At 53.4% G+C, this 23,250-nt stretch overlaps 1 protein-coding gene across 1 annotated transcript in view; it reads right to left on the minus strand.

Annotated features, from left to right (window-relative positions):
* Nucleotides 1-1,933: 1,933 nt before the first annotated feature.
* The window catches only part of PTPN5 (protein tyrosine phosphatase non-receptor type 5), a 54,938-nt gene continuing 33,621 nt past the window's right edge, over nucleotides 1,934-23,250 (minus strand). The window contains exons 5-16 of the mRNA XM_061158389.1: nucleotides 13,425-13,618; nucleotides 12,769-12,876; nucleotides 12,444-12,521; nucleotides 11,711-11,952; nucleotides 10,376-10,565; nucleotides 8,907-8,991; nucleotides 6,011-6,090; nucleotides 5,688-5,825; nucleotides 5,043-5,153; nucleotides 2,763-2,923; nucleotides 2,569-2,682; nucleotides 1,934-2,156 (exon numbers count right to left, since the gene is read on the minus strand). Of these exons, the coding sequence (XP_061014372.1) occupies nucleotides 2,063-2,156; nucleotides 2,569-2,682; nucleotides 2,763-2,923; nucleotides 5,043-5,153; nucleotides 5,688-5,825; nucleotides 6,011-6,090; nucleotides 8,907-8,991; nucleotides 10,376-10,565; nucleotides 11,711-11,952; nucleotides 12,444-12,521; nucleotides 12,769-12,876; nucleotides 13,425-13,618 (1,595 nt within the window). The 3' untranslated portion in view covers nucleotides 1,934-2,062. The remainder of the gene's footprint in view (nucleotides 2,157-2,568; nucleotides 2,683-2,762; nucleotides 2,924-5,042; nucleotides 5,154-5,687; nucleotides 5,826-6,010; nucleotides 6,091-8,906; nucleotides 8,992-10,375; nucleotides 10,566-11,710; nucleotides 11,953-12,443; nucleotides 12,522-12,768; nucleotides 12,877-13,424; nucleotides 13,619-23,250) is intronic.

Here is a 23,250-nt window from a genome sequence, read left to right on the forward strand (position 1 = left end):
TGGGAGAGAAGGGGAAATGTCAGCTCTTCCTCCCCATCCCATTCTTGCTGCTCAACCCCCTGATGTGGGCGGAGGGGTAGGAGGGCCCATCCTCTTATTGGAGGGTAGTTGGAGAGCAGGCCCCCTTCTCTGGGACCTCCGTCTAAGCCACTCCCCTGTTCTTTCCTCATTGTCTGCAGTAAATTTACAGCCCAGACCCATGACCAGCCCACTCAAGGCTCTGCGACCTTGTAAGGACCTGCTGGCTGGCCAACAGTCCTGCCCTGGACTCCCTCTTGCCCTGGGGTGACCCACACCTGTCAGCAAGGACAGGACAGAGCTACATTTGCTGCATCCCTGGGGGCTGGGGTAAGAACAGAGGGGGAGTGTCTGGAAGGCATAAGATCTTGGTCTAGGCGCAGATGCTCCAGGTTCCTTGGGCGGGACTACTCTCAGCCCAGGCCTTACAAGGCAAATTGCCGGGCTGCAGCTGCTGTTGGGACCTGCAGGGCAAATAAGTGGGCTGGCCAACAGGGAGGGGCCTGTGTAGTCTGAAGGTCCCCCTGCTCTGGCCTTGGCATCTCTGGCCCCTCTGTCGAAGCTGGTGGCCTGCCAGCCACTTTTCCTTCCATGAAAGCCTCCAACATCTGTCCTTGTGGCTCCACAGGGCCCCTAGCTCCTGGCTGGGTGGGAGGCCGCTGGTGTGTGAGAATTGTGCTCAGTGAGTGGACTTAGGAATTTCAAATCTGGATTCAGGCCACCTCCCAACCTCCACAAGGGGGCACTAGGGATCTCAAGGGCCTGGGTGGCTGGGTGTGTGTGTGGGGGGGGCGGGGGGGTGTGCACCCATGCAGATCTGTAGTAGTAGGAGGGGCAGGAAGATGGGGGTACAGGGAGGCAGGGAGTGGAGGGGAGGGTCAATCACAGACCCAGGAGGCAGGGAGTGGAGGGGAGGGGCAATCACACAGACCCAGGAGGCTGGTTTTGCTCAAAATGCTCCATTTATTGCTCTATTCAATGACCATGAGCAAATTATAAAAAGACACCAAATGTCTCTGTCTGCCGTGGAATAAATATTTAAAGTCACCAATAAAAACACGTGGCTCCAAGATAACACATGTTGCCAAAGAGTCATGCACGCCCTGCTGACGGGCTCTCAACACACGCATGAACACGGGACACACGCAGAGCTACACGCGGCGAGACTTCTGGGAGGGGTTTCCCACAGCGACACAGAAAAATGCTTCACACGGATCTGGGGCCGAGTTCCCACCCTACCCTCGGAGCTCCCCGTCTCCCAGCATGGCCCAGGTCCCCTGGGTTCATTCTCCCCTATGTGTCCCCTTTCTTACCATTGCCCCACAGGCTAGCCACTGCCTGCTGAGGGCGTCTGATACCTGGGGATCCCCCTGGATGCGATCCTCCTCCCCCAACCCCATCCAGAGACCTCTCCGCAGCTGCGATCTTTCTGCCAACCCCTCAGGACTTAACTGTGCCTGACTTCCGGGGTCTTCAGGCCCTTCCTTCCTTCCCATCCTGGTTCCAGGAACTAGGGGCAAAGTGCAACCTGTCTGCTGGGAGAAGCGGGGCTGGGGGCCTGAGGCAGGCACCTGTGCCAGGGCCACTGGGGGGGCTGGAGCTCACGACCCCTCTCCCGGGCTGAGGAGACACAGTGTTCGGTACAGACAGCACAGACGATGGACAGACAGAACACGCTGCAGCAGGACACGTGGAGTTGCAGCAGGGAAACGTTTTGGATCAAGTAGCAGTGGAACCATCGTTAAAAACTGAGGCCCCAGGTCACGCGGTTTGGGTCAGGCCCTGGGGCCCCAGGCCTGGCCTGGCACACCCCTCCCCCACCCTCCCCACTCCCCAGTAAGTACAGTAGGAAGAGCTATGTTGGGGGGGGGGGGCGGGGGGCAGGGGTCCGGCCGAGGCAGCGGGGGAGGGGGAGCAAACTGAAGAGAAGGAAGCGGGAGGGACGGGGAGCAGGCCGGGACCTGAGGCAGGGTCCTGGGTGTGGCTGCGAGGAGGGCCCCGACTCAGGCTGGGAGGTACCAGAGGACCTCGCGGAGGCGTGTGGTCACTCCGGGGGCTGGCGGGACAGCTGCTTCTCGTAGAGGCTCATGACGTGGTGCACGAACTGGTACTGCTCGCACGTCTGGATCATCCCGCCCCTGCCCGGCAGATGGCGGGACCGGGTCATGGAAGAACGGCTGAGGAGCCGCCCCCAGACCCACAGAGCGCCGGTCCCCCGGGAGGCACACCAGGGCCTCTGTGCAGCTTACAGAGGTCAGCCCTGGCCAGCCTGCCACTTCCACCTGCCCTTCCTGGCCCTCCCAACTCTGGCATAGACAGCGGGGACAGAGGTGACATGACCCTCCACCCACCCTCTGCCCCTCTGACCACTCTGTTCCTCTCCCCTCTGCATCCCAGCCACCAACTGCCTGAGCCGGCTTCTCCGCCCATCTATCCACAGGTCGGTCCCCGTGGGGTGTGTCCCCCTAGCCTTCTCCCGATGCACAGGTCAGTCTCTGCTGCCCCCTGCTCCCCCGCCCCGGGTCCCCACGAGCCCCACCCTCAGCTGACCTGTCCTGACGGAGCTGGCACGTGGTCTTCAGGATGTCCACCACGCCCTCGTGCCGCAGCTGCTGGCAGCAGATGCTGGTGGCGATGAAGCAGCCGGTCCTCCCAATCCCTGCGCTGAGGGCCCAGGGCACCGGGGTGAGGGGCGGGGCCGCCCGGGAGCCCCGCCCCGCCCCAGTGGGTGTCTGAGGACCCACCTGCAGTGCACCACGATGGGGGCGCAGCGGGGCCCCTCGTGCTGGGCCGCCTCCTCCACCTCCCGCACCAGGTGCAGGAGTGGGGGCGCGCGGTCTGGGGTCTTCTGGTCGGGCCAGGACGTGAACCAGTAATGCTTCAGGCCTCGCTCTTCCGTCCCGCTCTGTCCAGGAGACAGAGGCCCACCCAGATACACGTGAACGCTCTGAGCTCAGAAACCAGCCCAGAGATGCAGATGGCAGGGGAGAAGGAAACACAGGAGGGAGGCCACAGGGAGTGGGACCTCGACCTCTGCCATCTACACCGTACAGCCCAGGGGCACCGGTCAGAGGCCCGAAGCCAGTTGGGTAGCAGGGACTGGTGAGCAGCGTCAGCACTGGTCTTCACGTGGGTTCTGCCCTGGTGAATCCAGGATCTTCCGAGAGAGGTGAAGAGCCCCTTCTCCATTTCACTCCTGTCTCCTGGTTGCCCCTTCACAGACAGCCCAGTCACTCCCCACAACAGGCAAGACACTTTCTCTTGCCTCAGTATACTTTCCTGCCCACCACCCCCCTGCCCCCCGCCCCCCAACCAGTGTCCCAGTGCTATCCTCTCCACCACAGCCACCGCCACTTTCTTCTTCATCTCTTGACTGTGTGGGGCCCTCCCCTCCTCTTCTCCGATCACCCAGATCCACAGTGGTCCCAATGGTCTGTCTACAGCCCATGCTGTTCTACTGCTCAGAACGCTTTGATAGCTCTTGTTGCTCTAAAGCTAAAACCCCACCCTCCCCACTCTTCAGTCGGGCAAATAAGACACATGGTACAGGGTCTACCTCACCAGGCCCAAGTCCTCCTCCTGCGAACTTGTACTTGATGCTTTTGCATTCCAAATGGTTTGCAGATCAAACCGCTGCTTCCCCATCTCCTGTACATTTATTCACAAAGCTGTTCTATCTTCTGTGCCCTTACTTTTAGTTTCCCTTTGTCTGAAATGCTCTCTCCACATGTCTCCCCCCCCCCCCCCCCCAACTCCCGGCCAACTCTTATCCTTCGGAACCCCATTCGGCAATACCACTTCCAGGAAGCCCTCCCTGAGCACCCTAGCTGCCGACACGCCCTTCTTCTGTGCTTTTACTTATTTCTAGGTCAGTACTTACCATTTTACAGGTGCTCCTTGAGAAGAGAGTCCAGGCTTTGGACAGCTCTGTGTTTTCCCAGTACCCAACCCAGAACCAGGCTCAGGGCAGGTGCTTGTAAAGGTTACGGACAAAAGTAAATGCCCAGTGGTCCCACTTCTTCCCTGACCAGCCCCACAGCACTGAGACGATGTGGCAGCCCCAGCCTCTCTTTCAGTGGAAAAAGGAAGCTGCTTCATGGGCTACCTGGCTGTTACAGCTACCACAGCCTCTGTTCTCCACCTCTGAAATGCCCTCAAGCAAGCCTATATCCTGGAAGTGCTTACTGGGCACTGCCCTCGAGGGGCTGACTTCTCCTTGACACACCGTCTTTCACCTTCTCCAGAGGGAGGGGGCAGCTCAGAGGAACAAATCTCATGCCCTTGACACCCTATTCAGACCCTGTGGCTGCCAGCATCAGTAGACCTCCCTGACTGTTTCTGGATAGGATGTCAGCTTCCTGGCACTTAGGTCACCTCTTCCAGACCTTGGGATAATTACAGTGGTACCACTTTCCCCAAGCAGGGGTCATAAGATTTCTCAAAAGCAGAATGCACTGATTTTCTTCACTTCAAAAGAACAGTCTCCTCTATTATGCTGAGCCTGGAAGAAGCACAATCTTCAGGGTGGGAGGATACCTCCCCACACTCTTCTGGGCTGTTCTGGTACTGCTCATAATTTTTATGTCCTCTTCTCTTTCTCCTGTAACCACAACCTCCCTGTGCTACCCAAATGCAGCAAAAAGCGCCTGTCCTCTAGTAGACAGATTCGGTACTACAGGTTGGAAGCCCAGCATCCCAGGTGAAGGGATGTTTCCAGATAGAATATGGAAGCTGCTGAAGCCCCCTCTTCCAGACAGTCCTGGCCTTGGGTACATTTGAAGCAGAGCTGGAAGACATTGTGAATGACAGTGTGGATGGACAGACGCCAGCGATATGAAATGCACTGAGAATTTGGTCCTGCCTCTGATCTGCAAGATCACTCACCCCTTTTCCCCTCATCCCTGCTCATCAGTAAAGCCTGGAGTGACACATGCCTTAATTTCAGCTATTTCGGCCTCTGGAACCTTGTTGGCTGTGGAGTGCCCCCTCCTCCCAGCCCAGTCCAGCCCTGCCCCAGGCCTCACCCTGAGGGCAATGAGTCGGAGCCGGTAATCCTCAGTGTGGATGACTTTCCGCACGGTGATCTCCACGCCATCGTATACCACCTGCTCCTCCGGCCAATACTCGGTGCACTTCTGCAGGGGCCCAGATCAGGCTGAGATACTCCCAGCGCCCCAACCACACCCTCCCCAGTGCCTGTCCCGGGCCAGTGGGGAGACAGATAGCAGGGCAGTAGGTTTGCAGTTAGAAAGCTCAAATCTCAGCTTCGTAACTTGTTAAGTTGCTTCCCTTTTCTGAGTCTCAGTTTCCTCATCTGGGAAAATGGAAGTAATACTCAATTTTAAGGACCTTCATGGGACTTCAATTAAATGGGCTGTGATGAGTATGGAAGTAGCCAGCATCAGCCCTGGCAGGCTGGGCAGCAGCAGAACAGCATGTTTAAGATCCTGAACCCTGGAGGTGGACAGGCCAGCTCCAGGCCCTGCCTCTATTTGTGTGGCTCTGAGTAACTGATTTAACCTCTCTGAGCCTCACATTTCCTTCCCTGGGCAAGGCAGCAAGGTGAACATACCAACCTCCCAAGATTGCTGTAAGGATTAACACAGAAACAAGACGCTTGGCGCAGGGCACCAAACAGCAGACAGCTGGTAAGGTCCAGCGGGGCCTACCTCGTTCATCTCCTCGATGTTGGTGATCATGACGATGATGGGCGTGTGCTCCTGCCACACCATGCGCCAGAAGTCGCCGACCGTGCTGACGATGGGTCCCTGAGTGGCGATGTACACCTTCTCTTCCCCACCGTAGCCCTGTGACCAGCCAAGTCCAGGCCATCAGGGTCACTTGCTGTGCTCCCGGGGCCCATTTCCCCCACTCAGCCTCTTCCCCAGGGGGCTGGCAGGAACCGGACGGACTTAGGGACAAGCCTAGTGGATGGACCCCATTGACTTGGGCCTCCCTTTTAGGGAGAGACTGTTGGGATGGGGTTACATACCCGAATGTAGTTGGCGTTGATGTAGGAACTCAGAGGGTCGTCAGGGTCTGGTGAGGTCAGACACACTCTGCTGTGAGGGTCTGAGGTAGTGGAGACAGGTGAGGCTGGGATTTGAATGTGCAATCCCTCTTGTGTGGGCCCACCTTCTCTGGCCCCTGTCAGGGCACCTACATTTCTTCTGGGACCGGAAGTTCCTTCTTCCCTTGCCAGAAGCAAAACACTGCCCATTCCTGTGGCCCACTCAGGAAGGTGAGGACCCAGGCTGAAGAGAATGGTACAGGGAGGCCTTGGCTGTCTCCCTGTGTAGGGTCCAGGCCACCCTTGCCTGCATCCCTTAAGCTGCCCTGTCCCTTCTGTGCTCCATGGTCTGGGGAGGAGACAGCTCAGACAGTAAGAAATTCCCTACGGGATACATCCTAGACAGCAGGGCCGGCCAAGAGTTTGAGTATACATTGTCCCCAACCTGCTGTGTAAGCTTGTAAAGCACATGGCCTTTTTAAGCCTCAGTTTTCCGATCTGTAATATGGGGGTAAAGATGCCTAGTTCCTCGGATTGTTGGGAAGACACGTGAGAAAACAGATGTGAAGTGCTACGTCAACTGTAAAGCACTTTATAGCTAAGATTTGGGTAGGATGCCAGGGGAGACTATCACAATGAAAGGAGTAAAGTCTTCTGCGCCTGAGATGAGACGACACACAAGTCTACAAGGGTTCACCCCCACCCCAATCTAGTCACCGGTCAAATCCCAGAGCAGCAGATTCTCACTGCGTCGTGCTCTGCCTCCTAGACTAGGGTTTGTTCTGTTCCGCTAGAGCCTCCCTGTATTGATTTAGTCTGTTCTGGAAACTCGCAGAGGCTGGGACTGAGCCAGGAGGTAGTGGGTTGGGGCCTGGGGGCCGGGGTTCTGGGGCTCTGTCTAGCTTTGTCACCAGCTCACATCTCCTCCCTTCTCTGGCCCCCAGGGTCTTTCCTGTGGAAGGAGGGCTGGACTCAAGGCCCTACCAGTGTGCCCCGTACGGCTCTCAGAGGCTGCACAGAAGCGGCCAGGAGTCTACACCGCCCACCAGTGAGCCTGGCTTCAAGTCCTCGTGGTGTCAGTCAGGCCATTCACAGAGTACTGTGCCTTCTCTGTAAACTGGGAACATTCCTTCCGTCACACCCTCACTCATCCTGTCAGGGTTCAAGAGTGGCCGTTAACAATGAGTCCTCAGACCCATAACTTAGGCCGGCACACAGTCACTATAGACCAAGTTGGTGCTGTTACTGATATCACTGCAAGTATAAATTAAATCAATTTATAAATTAACAGGTCAAACGGAGGATCCCAAACCTGGAATATGAAATGGAAAGGGATACCCACAAACCTCCCCTCTCCAGTCCTTTCATGCCCTGGCCCAAGTGCCTGAGGTTTGGGCAGGGGACTTGTGGAGGGGAAGGTGGGGGTGAGGCAGCTCTTGTGGTGAGGGGCATGGAGGAGAGTCAGGTACGGGGAAGAGCGAGGGTGAACGGACGGGGGCTCTGTGTGACCAGGGGACAGGAATGGGCAGCCCTGCATGGCCCCCTCCCTCCCCTCATGGTACCCAGATTGGGATCCAGAAGTAGCCTCCAAATGAATGAGAAAGCAAGCCTCGGGGTGTCCTTGATCTGAGAGGGGCCTCTACCACCCACCCCAGCCCAGTCTCTGAGGGCACAGGGTCAATTCTTGCTGGCTACAGAGAAGATTCTCTGTTGGGCTCGGGGGCTGCAGGCATAGGGTATGGCTGGAGGCTGGATTCTTCTCAGGAATCCAGTGGGGACCAGATGGAGTGATGGCCTGGCTCTCATACTCCCCCAGTGGCTATTCTGAGTGGCCGGCAAAGCCTGAGACTGTGGGGTGCCCGAAGCCCTGCCTCCAGGTAGGGCTGGGTGGGTGGAGGGGGGAGCAAGAGGCGGGAAGAGGTGAGCAGCCCTGAATCCTGGCCTTAAATGGTGCTTTGTTTAACTGGAACTACCTAGACACTGTGTAACCATAGCAACCACAAGTCGATATTTTAAAAGTTAAAAATAAGTCATGACATCTTACATGTTGTTGGAGAAGCTGATGGCAAAACTGCTTTTTTAAAGCCTCCTTACTCCATAAACTGAGTGCAGTAGGTTTGTGGGGATTTGCTTTCAATAAGTCACCCCCCAAGCTAGCCCTAGGGCCTTGGGCCAGAACTTGGCACGGGTGACAGGCAGACAGGGGCCTGATGAAAGTTACCTGAAAATGGCATCCCAGGCTAAACAAGGAATATCGGGTTCCCTGGTCTAACTACCCCCAAAGGGGGAAAATCCCTATCAGACCTTCCAGGGGGACCACTCATGCATTCTAGCTTGAATACTCTAGCCAATGGGGAGCTTCCTACCTGACAGGCAGCTCGCTCCCTTGTGGGGTGGCTCTGCCTGTTAGAGGGTTCATAATATAGCCAAACTGAACTCCAGGTAGACAAAAGAGCACAATTTTGAGGTTACAGAGGCCTAGTTTCAAACTTGGTTCTGTACGTCTTAGCTGTGTGATAGTGGATGAGCCACTTAACCTCTCTGAGCCTTAATGTCCTCTCTTTAAAACCTGTCCACTCTGAAGAGACCAGGTATGTGACCACAATTTTCAGCCACCATGCACTGTCTAGGAGCTGCCTGTTATTGTTCCTCTTTTTCTCTGAGTTTCCACAGAGCCCAACATAATGCTTGTCCAGGGCAAAGATCTGGAGAGTGCTGTATGAAGGAACCAAGAGCCCTCTGCCCTCTAAAGGGGGTGTTTCCCTTCACCGGGCACCCCCACCTTCCATCCCTTTGCCTGGTGACCCTGGAGGCCCATGCTGGAGTTAGTCTCCCTCAGGGTTTAAGGGCAACCAGGTGAGGGGCAGCGAGTACTCACTGGGAAGGATGGTTTTATATCGGTTCTTCCGCACCAGCCCAGGGATGTCATATTCTTTCGGATCCACAAAATTCATGGGGATTTCCTGTAGGAGGAAGACACAGGGTTGAGGGCAGCTGTGGGCTGGCGTGATGCATGCATTCATTCAACAAACATCGACTATTAAATGAGTGAGTGCACATGAAAAGCGTCTAGGGCAGTCCTGGCACATGCTGAGTGCATAATAAATGTTATCACCACCATTGTTTTTGGAGGGCCAGCCTGGCACATGGTCCGCACTCAGTGAACGTTTGATGAACAGAGAAGAAGTGACATGGCCAATCACTGCCGCCTTCTGCACCCTGTACTGCAGCCACATCGAGTGGCTTTGCGGACTCATGTTTCTACCCCAGGTAGGTACCTCCCTCAGGACCTTGGGTCGTGCTGCTTGCACGGTAGTAACATCCATCCCATCCTCATCTTCTCATGTCCTCCTGTCCACTGTAAATGCCACCTCCTCCAAGAAGCCTTCCCTGATTCTCCAGCAGGGAGGCAGCCTCCTTCTGGGCCTCCAAAAGTTGTATTTGCACTTCTCAATCACTCTGCACGTCAAGAGTGCCAAGTCTGAACTTCTCTACCTGGAATGTGAGGTCTAGGAGCTGGCCTTTGTTTACCACCAGTCGCTCTCAAAAGCCCTACCCTCCAACTGTGACCATCTCTTCCCTATAGCTAATTTGTCAGTCTCCGCCTAGCCTCCACATCTGAGTTCGCGGCACTCCACTTGTGGGGAGCACTGGTCGCATCCCTCTTCATCACCCCTAATCCTTCTCAGCCTTTAAGGTTCATTGCTACCCCTCCCCCCAGGTCCTTTGGGATGACTCCTCAGTGACTGTCCTCTCTTCGCGCCCCTTCTCTCTGTCCACACACTTTAGCACCCTTATCATCTCTCATCATCCTGAATCACAGTGTTCAGTGTGGACACACTAAGAATGCATTTTGTACAATGAGGATCACGATACTCACTTTCTAGGGTGGTTGTGAGAATCAGAAGAATAAAAAGCAGGTGCAGAAGTGCCCGTGGGGTGGGTGTGTGAGCACCCCCACTTCCTCTCTCTCTGGGCAAAACTGACAATGAACTAGAAACTGGAGATGACAAGGACATGCCACACACCCTCAAGGGGAGGTGTGGCCATGGGATGGCACTGAGGCTGGGTAGCCCAGGAGGGCATCCTAGGGGCCTCCAGGGTGAGGGATGATGACTGTGAAGGCATGGGGGTAGGGGTGGGGCAAAGGCCAAGTGTGACGTGGACAGTCCTGCAGGGATGGGGGCCTGAGTCTGGAAAAGGCGGCTGGGGCTGGCTCAACTCAGGTAAGGCAGGCTGGGCCGCACGCTGGAGACTCTGGAGCTGCAGGGTCAGAGGTGATGGAGGGCTGCCCAGAGAGGAGAGCCATCTGGTTGACAGCGGGGGCGCTGACTCAGGAGGACTCACAAAGAATTCTGCCTGCAGCAGGAAGGGGTCCAGGGCCTTCTCGTGAAGCTCTTTGGCCTGGAGCACGCGGGAGGCGCTGAGCAGGTATTCTCGGGCTGACTCCTCACGGGGGGACATGAGATAGCCGAAGCCCTCCTCGTTGCAGCCCGGCGTGCACATGTCCAGGGTCAGGGAGACGTTGGAGCCCCTCCTGGAAGGACCAGGAAGGGGGCAGTGAGTATCAGGGGCAGGGAGGACCATTAGCTGGGGGCCTTGGAGCAGGAGGATGAGGGAGCGGGAGATGGGGTGGGAACCCGATGGGTCCCAGGGAGGGAGAGGAGTGGGTGTGACATCACCCCAACACAGTGTGAGGCTCAGCCCCAAGGCTTAAGCCCGCCACCCGCTCCCGCCTCCTGCAGCAGAGTAACTGAGTGTGGGCTCGGGCCCCAGTCCCAAAGATTCCATGAGAGGCTCCTCAATACAGTCCTTCCCTGCACTCCCCTGTGCCCCTTGCCAGAGGCAGCTCCCAGAGCCAGGGGAAGCTCACCAAGAGGGCACGTGCCTGGGGCAGAGAAACAGGGCTCCACCCTCTGTACTCCAACCCCCAGGGCTGCAGCCTCCAAGGACGTCTCATCCAGGAGAGGCTCGGGGAAGACGGGATCCCAGGGGTAGCACAGCGGAGCAAGGATAAGCAGACTGAGCAGACCCTGTTGTGTGTTCAGAGTCTAGTGGCCCATTACCCTCATTATCTAGAAAGGGAAACTGAAAGCCACAGAGGGGATAAGCATTGCCCAAGCACACACAGTAAGGAGGTGGCAGGGCTGAAACAAAAACCTAGGTTTTCTGACTCCTCCTCCAACGCTCTTTCCATGACATCATGTGGACAACACAACCCTGGTGGGATCTAGCTAACCCAGCCAAGGCTCTGCAAAGAGCGTGCTGACACCTCCCAACATGTGCTTTGTGGAACTCTTCGAGACACTATGAAAGCAGGCTTCTGTGGTCGGATGACTTTGAGGAAGGCTACACGCAACCCCTTGTCAATCTACAATGACTACAAGCATGTTAAAGGGGCCCAACAAGTCCTACAGTAAAGAAACCTATCCGAGCCACAGAGTTGTATGTGTGAGTGTGCATGTGTGTACACCTGTGCATGCTTACGTGTCTGTGTGCAGTAATAATGTTTCTTAGTGTTCACTTCGGGGCATTCAGATCTGCATGAATCAGACCTGAAGAGCACACGTCTGCATTGGTGGGGCTATGAGCTCAGCTCTGCGCTGGGCACTGGGAGTCAGAGTCAGGCATCTGCCCTTCCGACAGGGAGCCGAGAGCTCCATGCGCCTCTGCCGCACCCACCTCTCCTGCAGACCCATGGCCTTGACGGTCAGGGAGGTGGGGTCGGCCTCCAGCTTGATGTCCATCACGCAGTCGAACACAGGGGTCTCGGGGACGGGGTCCAGATCCAGGAAGTCATCCTCGACCTTCTCCTCCATCCACTCCGAGTAGGTGAACGAGGGCTGACGGCTTACCGACTGGCGCCTGTCCTCGGGGGGCAGCGGGCTGGGTGGTTCTGGGGGAGCCCTCAGAAAGAGCCACACCTAGTTGGGGGCATAACTGGCATCATGGACCATGCTGGCAGCAGCCCCCGGATGATGGCGTGCCCAGGGGCTTGAACTCCCTGCCCCTCCGTGTGTCTGGAGCTGGCTTGTTGTCCTGGGAACTGTCTGCAGGGCACCACCGCTCACCTAGATGGGAGGCTATCCCCCAACCACGTCCTCCCAGCCCCTTCCTTCCCCAACCCTCAGGTTCTTATGCTTTGAAGCTTTCTTGGTGGGGTGGGGTGTTCCTACTCCGGTTTTCACACTGCCTCATCTCCCTTCCCCAGCCAAGAACACTGCAAACCAATTTTGAGAAAGAAGGTGCCTCTCCCTACCCCCACCCCAGCCTGGGCACATTGGTGGGAGAAGACAGGTGCCTCTCCTCAGCCCTACCCACAACGTCTAGTCCGTAGGTCAAATGGGACAAGGTGAGGACTGGGTCTTGGGGTCACGGGAGGGGAGCAACGAGGTCGGGTCAGGAGGAGCCTTACCAGGGTGGTGATGAAGATCACACACAGAGAGATCAGCAGCAGACTGGGGACGTCCCAGGTCCCAGTGCCCAGCCAGGCCTGGGGAACATCAGACAAACAGCTCAGGGTGATGCAGGTGCGGGGGGCGGTGGGGGTGCGTTCTCATCTATTTCAACAGGGATAAGATTGAGGCTCTGAGAACTTCGTACCTGGTTCTGGGGAGGGGACAGGTTTCAAGCCTTTCAAGGTTATCATCTGAACTCAAAGAAGCCCCAGGTAGGGGCTGGTGGGGCTGGAGGCCCCCAGGTGCTCCCTCCTACCCTGGGGCTCCCTGGAGCTTACTCACCGAGGGTCCCAGCCGCTCCAGGAACGTGAGCGCGGAGGAGACGACGTCTGTGGTGTTCTGCGTCCAGATGGGGCCAAAGCCGCTGAGCCAGAGCATCCCACAGGCGAGCTGGGGTGGCCGGGGCCAGCGCACTGAGTTCGGAGTCCGGCCTCCTTGCCCGCATATCTCCCCGTTCCCCTACCCTCAGGAGCTCACCTGGAGCCTCAACCTACAGCCTACACCCCCCACCCTCCACCAAGGTCCAGACCGAGCAGCAGAGGCAAGGGCCTGGGACTTTTCCTGGAGAAAATCTGACTTAAGGGAGCCTTTGCAGAGGGAAGCCCGCCACCCCACCAGTTATACACATCACAGGCAGAGTCTCCTAGAGGTGCCTCCAGAGACAGGAAGTCCTCAGAAGGACCCCCACAGGGCCAGGGGCGCGGGGGGCCGGGTCTGCATTCCTGCTTCTGAGCTCAGAGCATGAGGGGCTCAGCTCTCAAGGCTGTGGCTTGGTACTCCAGCCTTCTCCTCACACCGGAGAGGCCGCAGTCACGAGGGGACACCGGGAAGGCCCCTCAGTCCTCTGTGTCTTGAGGCGGCCATCTTGGGGAGGAAGTGGAGGCCGTCCCTCAACCCGCCCTCCCTCCAGGCCCCGGCGAGGCCTGTGATGTCCTTACCAGGAACTGGGAGGCAGCCAACAGGCACAGGCTGCTTCTGGCAGTGAGGGAGTGGCTCCCGGCGCCTCGAGGTGGCGGCTTCTGAGCTGGCTCTGAGGGCGGTGAAGCAGGTGGGGGCGGTGGCATCGCTCTCTGTGAGGCCGCGGGCCCCTCGGCCTGGTCCAGCGCCTCCATCCCTACCGGCTGGGGGACACCTGCAGAAGGTGACAACGTGGCTGGTGACCCCGGCCCTGCCGACCCCCCGGGGCGCTCCTTCTGGGGTTGCCGTGGCTTCCTCTCAATCCAAGATCAGTCAGCCTGGCTCCACTTCCAGCAGTCACCCTCGATTAGCAAAGCAATATTCACCTACCTTCGTCAGAAAGAGCTAAGTGTGGGTGGACAAATTATTTCTCTTTTATTTCTCCAGTAACAGAGTTAAAATGGCAGGAGGTTTTTCAGGGAGTTAACATCGTGGTGTTTACGCAGCTTCATTCTGTTCCCATTTCTTAAGGAAACAAAAAACAACCACCTCAAACTCAATTAAAAGAGAGAGAGAGACGGGGAAAAAAGGCACGGCATAACCAGGCCGTGACCCTGAACAGCTCACCCACGCGTGCCCGCCAGGTTTTTGTCTCTCATGCTCTGTACCCTGACTTGACAAGGTCACAGCCGCACGCCCCTGCCCCACCTTGAGACAGCAGAACTGATGTCAAATGTCTGGGATCCAGTTCTGGGTCTGTCCCTGGTTGTGTGACCTTGGAAGAGTCATCCCCTCCTCTCTGACCTCAGTTTCCACACCTCGAAAACAGGGGCAAAGTTCCTCCCTTGGTTTTCTAACTGTGTTTCAGGGAGCCCTGGCATTTTTCTCGGGTGAGCCAGTCATGACCAGGTGCTCTGAGTCCCCCTGTCCAAGCCTCAGCTATGGAAGATGTTCGATGGTGTTCCATATACTGGGTATCCTCTAAGATCATCTCAACACAAGGCGCCACCACTAAACAAGTCTGAACAGCACTGGGCTAGAGCTGAGGCCCCACTGGAGTGGGGGATTCTGGCAGCATGACCTTACTGAACTCCCCATCCAAACTGACACCGGCTAGTCTACTGCCAAGAGAGGGACCATGGACTTCCCTGGCAGTGGTCCAATGGTTAAGACTCTTGTTTCCAAAGCAGGGGGCATGGGTTCAATCCCTGGTCAGGGAAGTAAGATCCCACATGCCATGTGATGATGTGGCAAAAAAAAAAAAAAAGAGAGAGAGAGAGCGGGACCAACAAAACAGATGTGTATGGCTTGACAGTGAGGGGTTGGGACAGTTCACATATTATGTATATGGGACAATGGACTCCTTTTCTGGATGGGGGGCTTGGAACACTCATAGCCAAGACACCATGTCTGCATGCTCGATTGCTTATGTGACAAATAGTTACTGAGCATCTCCCAATTGCCTGGATCAACCGTGTGGTGCAGAGAGCTGGGTCCAGGAGACGCCTGTACTTCTATGCCAGTATTTCCCTCTCTTCCCAGACCTGACCCTGTATGGCTCCCGGCCTGCTGTGGTCCAGCCACACTTCTTGGCAGTTCCTCAGGTGAGCCCACACCCTGTGTTCTGTGTATCTTGTCCTCTCTGCCAGGAACATTCCTCCAACATCCTGCTCCCCTCACCTGCCTCCAAAACACTGTGCCAAGTTAACACCTACTCATCCTGTAAAACTCCATCATTTGTCTCCTAGAGCAGGTCCTCCCCGTCATACACACCTGGCAACCCACGTCTCTCCTTCATATGGCCAGCAGAAACAATACACTTGGAGCACAGCCCTGCTCAGAGTGCTTTGCGCATGTTAATCTATTCACTCTTCATGGTACCCCATGAAGCTGGCACTCCTGTTAGCCTCATTTTACAGAAGAGGATGATGAGGTGCAGAGAGGCTAAGTGGTGGGTTTGAACTAAGCCACTTGGACAGGGATTTGCTTTAGGTCATACCTGAATGGTCTAGTGGTTTTCCCTACTTTCTTCAATTTAAGTCTGCATTTGGCAATAAGGAGTTCATGATCTGAGCCACAGTCAGTTCCTGGTCTTGTTTTTGCTGACTGTATAGAGCTTCTCCATCTTTGGCTGCAAAGAATATGATCGATTATGGTATTGACCATCTGGTGATGTCCATGTGTAGAATCTTCTCTTATGTTGTTGAAAGAGGGTGTTTGCTATGACCAGTGCATTCTCTTGGCAAAACTCTGTTAGCCTTTGCCCTGTTTCATTTTGTACTCCACAGCCAAATATACCTGTTACTCGAGGTAGCTCTTGGCTTCCTACTTTTGCATTCCAGTCCCCTGTGATGAAAAGGACATCCTTTTTGGGTGCTGGTTCTAGAAGTTCTTGTAGGTCGTCATAGAAATGTTCAAACTTCAGCTTCTTTGGTGTTACTGGTTGGGGCATAGACTTGGATTGCTGTGATACTGAATGGTTTGCCTTGGAAACGAACAGAGATCATTCTGTCATTTTTGAGACTGCACCCAAGTACTGCATTTCAGACTCTTTTGTTGACTATGAGGGCTACTCCATTTCTTCTAAGGGATTCTTGGCCACAGTAATAGAGATAATGGTCATCTGAATTAAACCCCCCTTTCCATTCCATTTTAGTTCACTGATTCCTAAAATGTTGATGTTCACTCTTGCCATCTCCTGTTTGACCACTTCTAATTTACCTTGATTCATGGACCAAACATTCCAGGTTCCTATGCAATACTGTTTTTTACAGCATCGCATTTTACTTCCATCACCAGTCACATCCACAACTGGGCGATGTTTTCGCTTTGGTTCTGTCTCTTCATTCTTTCTGGAGTTATTTCTCCACTCTTCTCCAGGAGCATATTGGGCACCTACCAACCTGGGGAATTCATCATCATATATTTTTGCCTTTCCATACTGTTAATGGGGTTCTCAAGGCAAGAATACTGAAGAGGTTTGCCATTCCCTTCTCCAGTGCAATAATACATAATGGTTTTTATGTGTTCAAATTTATAATGTTAGTATAGTGCCTAGCATAGAACTAAAACAAATAATAGGTTTCTAATAACTGTTGCTTGATTATAGTTAAGAAGAATTAGCTATAGTACATGAACCGTGAACTTCCAGATGTTCAATCTGGATTTAGAAAATGCAGAGGAACCAGAGATTAAATTGTCAACATCTGTTGGACCATCAAAAAAGCAAGACAATTCCAGAAAAACATCTACTTCTGCTTTATTGATTACGCCAAAGCCTTTGACTGTGTAGATCACAACAAACTGTGGAAAATTCTCCAAGAGATGGGAATACCAGACCACCTTACCTGCCTCCTGAGAAATCTGTATGCAGGTCAAGAAGCAACAGTTAGAACCATGGAACAACAGACTGGTTCCAAATTGGGAAAGGAGTATATCAAGGCTGTATATTGACACCCTGCTTATTTAACTTATATGCAGAGTACATCATGTGAAATGCTGGGCTGGATGAAGCACAAGCTGGAATCAAGATTGCAGGAAGAAATAACAATAACCTCATATATGCAGATGATAACACCCTTATGGCAGAAATCAAAGAACTAAAGAGCTTCTTGATGAAAGTGAAAGAGGAGAGTGAAAAAAAAAGATGGCTTAAAACTTAACAGTCAAAAAACTAAGATCATGGCAACTGGTCCCATCACTTCATGGGAAATAGATGGGGGAAACAATGGAAACAGATAATTTATTTTGGAGGGCTCCAAAATCACTGCAGATGGTGACAGCAGCCATGAAATTAAAAGATGCTTGCTCCTTGGAAGAAAAACTATGACCAATCTAGACAGCATATTAAGAAGCAAAGATGTTACTTTGCCAACAAAGGTCGGTCTAGTCAAGGCTATGGTTTTTCCAGTAGTCATGTAATGATGTGAGAGCTGGACCATAAAGAAAGCTGAGTGATGAAGAATTGATGCTTAAAAACTGTGGTGTTAGAGAAAACTCTTGAGAGTCTCTTGGACTGCAAGGAGATCCAACACATCCATCCTAAAGGAAATCAGCCCTGAATATTCATTGGAAGGACTGATGCTGAAGTTGAAACTCCAATACTTTGGCCACCTGATGCAAAGAATTGACTCATTGGAAAAGACGCTGATGCTGGGAAAGCCTGAAGGTGGGAGGAGAAGGGGATGACAGAGGATGAGATGGTTGGATGGCATCACCGACTCGATAGACATGAATTTGAGAAAGCTCTGGGAGTTGGTGATGGACAGGGAGGCCTGGCATGCTGCAGTCCATGGGGTCACAGAGAGTCGGACATGACTGAGTGACTGGACTGAACCTGGACAGGCCCTTGAACTACATTACACTCCCTACAGTGTGTCCAAATTATTTGTTGAATATCATCTTTCCCAGTCCTCTGTAAGTTCCATGACGGAAAGAGCAGTTTCGGTCATCATGATTGGCCACAGCATATAGCATCAGTCCTAGCCTGTAAGGTCTACAATAAATATTTCCGTGGTGAGTGAATGAGGATGGACAAGTGATAGACAAGGATGATAATACATTTGAAAAGTTGTGATGGGAACTTCCCTGGTGGTTCAATGGTTGAGAGTCTGCTTTGCAATGCAGGGACATGGGTTCAATCCCCAGTACAGTAACTAAGAGCCCACATGCCTCGAAGCCTGTGTGCTGCAACTAGCAAGCCTGTACCCCACAACTGGAGAGCCAATGCACTGTAACTAGAACCCAACACAACCAAATAAATGAGTACATAAATAAATTTAAAGAAAAGAAAAGCTGTGATGACGACAGTAGATCCTATAGATGAAACATCCAACTTGGCACCTGGCATCCATCTTGGCACTAAGTGCTCAAGATACATCAGATATTAATGACCAAATGTAACTCCTGCCTTTAAAGGCTCAAGTCAGCTGGGTAAAACAGACCAGTGGATCCGTATTTACCATACAGCGCATTAAGTGAAAAATCTAAGTGCTGGTGGAGTCTAGGGGCCTCTGCCTTTGCCCTGGGAGGCTACTGTTACTAAGCACTTGAACAGACACCTCAGATCCTGGCCAGCAAGGTGAAAAAGAAAACCCACTGTTAAGAGATGGATCACATAGGAAGTTGAAAGTTTCCACGACTGATAAACAGAAGGTCAGTTACTCAAGCTGCAAGTTTTCCCACACCCTCAGAAACAGTAGTTGATACGTGATGGAAAATACAGATTGGTGGGACAGGTACAGCTCAGAGGCCACCAGGCTTGACTTGTGACACACACACTGGACCCTGGGCAATCCCTTCTCCTTCTAGGGTCTCAGTTTCCTTGATTTTAAGAAGAGGGAGAGCTCAGTGCTTCTCAGATGTTTCTCCCATCTTCAGAGCGGAGGGGACATGGGTCTTTGGGGGAAACTACAAGTCACATGATCTGGACTTTGTGGTGTTATTTTAAAATTCATGGGTGTTCTTTATTCTATTCTGTGGCATATCTGCGCTTGTTTTGATCTTAATATTTTTTCCCCTCCCAAAGCTTGGAATCAAATTTATGCTTCAGGAAAATGTTCTACATTTATCCTGTGGCTTTGCCCTCAGGGGTACCTGCACCCCAGTCTGAGAAGCCTGGAATCTGCCTGCAATAAAACATCATCATGCTGCTGTTAAAAATGACTCTGTAGATGAATATTTAATAACAGGGGAAGAAATTTCGATGGTGTGGAGTAAGAAAGGCAAAGTTACAAAACAGCCTACTCTGCTTGGCCTCAAAAACTAAGAAAGTATAAACATGCATATAAAAAGGTGGAGAATCCCCAATGAATGAAGAGAGGTTGGGGACTTCCCTGGAGGTTCAGTGGTTGAGAATCTGCCTTCCATTGCAGGGGACGAGGCTTCAATCCCTGGTTGGGGAACTAAGATCTCATATGCTTCAGGGAAACTCAGCCCGTGTGCCACAACTAGAAAAGTTCATGCAATGAAGACCCATTACAGGTAAAATTCAACAACAACAACAACAAAAAGATGACAGATTAACTCAAGTGGTGCTCAGAGAGCATGAAGCACAGTGGACGCTGGGCACATAATAAGTGCTCAATGAACCTCATACACGGTGCATGGGAAGAACAGAAGTAGGGTAGTAACAATAGTTTTTGGAGGATGGTGAGAATGGAGTGATATTTTTCATTGTTACTTACTCTAAATTTCCTATAATAAGTAAATAGGCACATACATATAGAGATAAATATATATGCATATACATATATATTTATTAATATTTGTAATGAGGAAAAATATTTTTTAAAAGAGGGTACCGTTCTGATATTACAAGGCCTGATTAATACTCCTGGGTTCAGGGCCCTGACTCTCACCTGTCACATCCGAATCCAAGTGGGGGACTGGAGAGACAGAGAGGAAGTACAAGGCTCTGTGAGACCCACCCACAGGAGCGCAGCCACTCAGAACACTGGCCCCCTGACGATGCTCCATCATCACTTTTGCATATGGAAGACGGCAGGTTAACTGCCTGGCACCTTATGGGGGTGGAAGAAAAACTGTAGGTTTGAAGGGGCCTGTTTGTACCTTTCAGAGACAAGGGTGGAGGCTGGTCTTTTTTTTTTTAAACTCACAGAGTACCTGGCAGTCCTGGAGTCCAGGTGAATCCAACTGAGCTCTGTACCTTTCAGGACCAGGCTTATTTAAAACCTTTCCTGGACAGAAATCTAACATGTCTTCACTCAGGAAAATGCCTACACACACACACACACACACACACACACACACACACAGGACAGAAATCTAACATGTCTTCACTCAGGAAGATGCCTACACACACACACACACACACACACACTCTCAGTTCTGTATATAGTTCTGGAGGGGATCCATGGACTTCAGGTTAAGAACCTCAGATCTCAGGGGTGGGGAGCGACGGTCTGTGATCAGGTGGCAGAAGTGGGGAGGTAGAGAACTGGGCTGATTTTAGTCTCTGCTCATTCATGTGTGAGTTCAACACACGTTGAGCACCAATTATGTGCTGTGCCAAGCACCGGACTAGGTTTTGTGGATACATACAGAGCAGTGAACGGACTTCCCTGGTGGCTCAGATGGGACAGAACCCTCCTGCAATGTGCGAGACCTGGGTCTGACCCCTGTGTTGGGAAGATCCCCTGGAGGAGGGCATGGCCACCCACCCCAGTATTCCTGCCTGGAGAATCCCCATGCACAGAGGTGCCTGGCGGGCTATAGTCCATGGGGCTGCAAAGAGTCGGACACGACCGGGAGACTCAGAACAGCACACACATCGGTGAACAACACAGTGCCTGCCCACGTGGACCCCTGAGGTCTTGGGCCACTTTGCTCTTTGGGTTCTGCTCCGAGAGATCACACGGGCCCTTCTCCTCACTCTGCCCTGCCACTCGCTGTCCTGCTCTGGAATGAGCGCGCCAGCTCCCTGGGCAGGCCCCAAGCAGCTCCCAGAGCGCCTGTGTGCACGCAGCTGCTCTTGCTCCTCTTGGCAGCCCCGTGAGGCAGGCATTAGCATCACCAGCCCCGTTCTGCCGGTGAGAGGCGGGTGCTGGTGTCAAGCACTGGCTTTACAGTAGTTCACAGCAAGGTATAGCTCCTCTGTCAGGCACAGAGCCCTGACTCAGAGGCAGCTTGCTGACAGCGACAGAACACCCGGCTCCTCGCCGGCCTGCCTCCTGCATAGGGTGAAGGGGATTTTTCAGGCATGGAAATTGGGCTGAACGAGCTCAAGTGGCTTGCCCAAGTACAGGCAGATCCAAGAGGCAAACCCCGGCCTTCCTGATACCCACTGATCTTTCTGCTTTCCCAAACTGCTTCTCAGGAAAGGGTCACTACGGCAAAGGCGGGGAGACGGTGAGAACCTGGGAGGGAAAGAGGGAGTCCCTGTGTCTGGGGGATCCTTGAACCCTAACCAGCAGCATGGGGGTGGTGGTGTGGCTTTTGTGCCTGATCCTGGCTGATGGTTCCTCAAAGCCTGCGTCATATGAAAGGGAGGCGCATGGGAAGGCAGGGGCTCTGTACCCTGGGCCAAAGCTCTAGGGGCTCTGGGTAGGGCATGCAGGCAAATGGCCTTGGAGTTTACTTGGCACGTGGAAACACCACGACCCCTCTCCTGTCACCTGGCACCCAGGTCCCACCACCAAACTCTGCAGCCAGGGTGTGCCCTGGAGCTGGCAACACCTGAGCCTAAGAACCCACGGCTGCTCCTGCTGGTGACTCATCCTTGGAGCTGCCAGCTGCCAGCCACCAGGACTGGAGCCGGAGGCTGCCTCAGCCTGTTCCTGTTGACATGAGGAGGGAGCTCCTGGCCCATTCAGCTTTTCTTCCCTTCCCAAACGTGGCCAGGAAGGACCTCCCCACCATGCCCACACAGTCACAGGGCTGCTGACCAGCAGAACACCACGCTTAGCCTGGCCAGGGCTTCTAGAACCACTGATGGGCAGAGCCTGACTGGCCCTGAGGGGCATCTGGTCTAGTCCGCTGCTTTCTCAAATGGGGAAACTGAGGCCGAGAGGGAAAGTGGCTTGCCGTAGGTCAGCAGCCAGCCGCAGGCAGAGCCAGGACCCCTGAGGGCTAACACCTACCGAGTGCTCACCACATGTGAGCGCTGTTCTAAGTGTTTCATGTATATTAACCCATTTAATCTCCAACAGTCCTAGGAGGTACTGCTCTCACTCCCATTTTACAGATGAGGAAACTGAGGCACATGCGAGCTAAGTCACTTGGCTGAGGTCAGCTAACAATGGGCAGACGCTAAGATTAGAACCCAGGCAGCTTGCAGCCAAAGCCCATACCACAAACCAACCCACCAGATGAGACTAGCTCTGGTGATCTGCTCTCCTTACCAGGGCATTCTTAAGAATGCATGCCTGACCCTCCATGCGTTCACAAGTGTGGCCTCATCCCTGTGGGAAATGGTGCTTGGCGCCACAGCCCATCACTGTGTCTGAAACCTCAGACATGGACACTTACTTATAGGATTGCTGCTCCTTCCTCACTGTGGGGAGGAAGGGAGTAGAGGCTAGAGGGGCAGGAGGATGAGTGCTGTTTGCAGACCCCAAAGGAGGCTGTGCTAGGGGAAGGGGACCCATCAAGAGATGAGAATACGACCAACGTGTGGCTGCTCTTGGGAAGCAGATTTCCAAGTACCTCAGAGACACTATGAGTTCAGTTCCAGGCCACTGCAATAAAGCAAATAGCGCAATAAAGCAAGTCACACTAATTATTTGGTTTCCCAATGCATACAAAGTTACGTTTATACTCTCCTAAAGTCTATTAAATGTGCAGTAGCATTATATCTCGGAGAAGGCAATGGCACCCCGCTCCAATACTCTTGCCTGGAAAATGCCATGGATGGAGGAGCCTGGTAGGCTGCGATCCATGGGGTCGCTAAGAGTCAGACATGACTGAGCGACTTCACTGTCACTTTTCACTTTCACACACTGGAGAAGGAAATGGCAACCCACTCCAGTGTTCTTGCCTGGAGAATCCCAGGGACGGGGGAGCCTGGTGGGCTGCGGTCTATGGGATCACACAGAGTCGGACACGACTGAAGTGACTTAGCAGCAGCAGCAGTAGCAGCATTATATCTAAAAAAACCACAATGTACAACTTTAAAAAATAATGCAGCTGTAAAGACGGCACTGTCAGACTTGCTTGACACAGGGTTGCCACAAACCTTCAATTCGTGAAAAGCTGGAAAAAGCGAAGTGCAGTAAAGGGCAATAACAAGAACCAGCTCCTGGCCCTGGCCCCACCCAGTCAGGACTGCAGCCCCTGCAGTCCCTACAAGGGGCTTGTTTCTGGACAGGAAGCTTGTTCTGTGGGGACTCCCAACAAAAGCTCTGGAGT

Source organism: Dama dama, chromosome 2, assembly GCF_033118175.1.
Source record: "Dama dama isolate Ldn47 chromosome 2, ASM3311817v1, whole genome shotgun sequence".
Taxonomy (NCBI): Eukaryota; Metazoa; Chordata; class Mammalia; order Artiodactyla; family Cervidae; genus Dama; species Dama dama.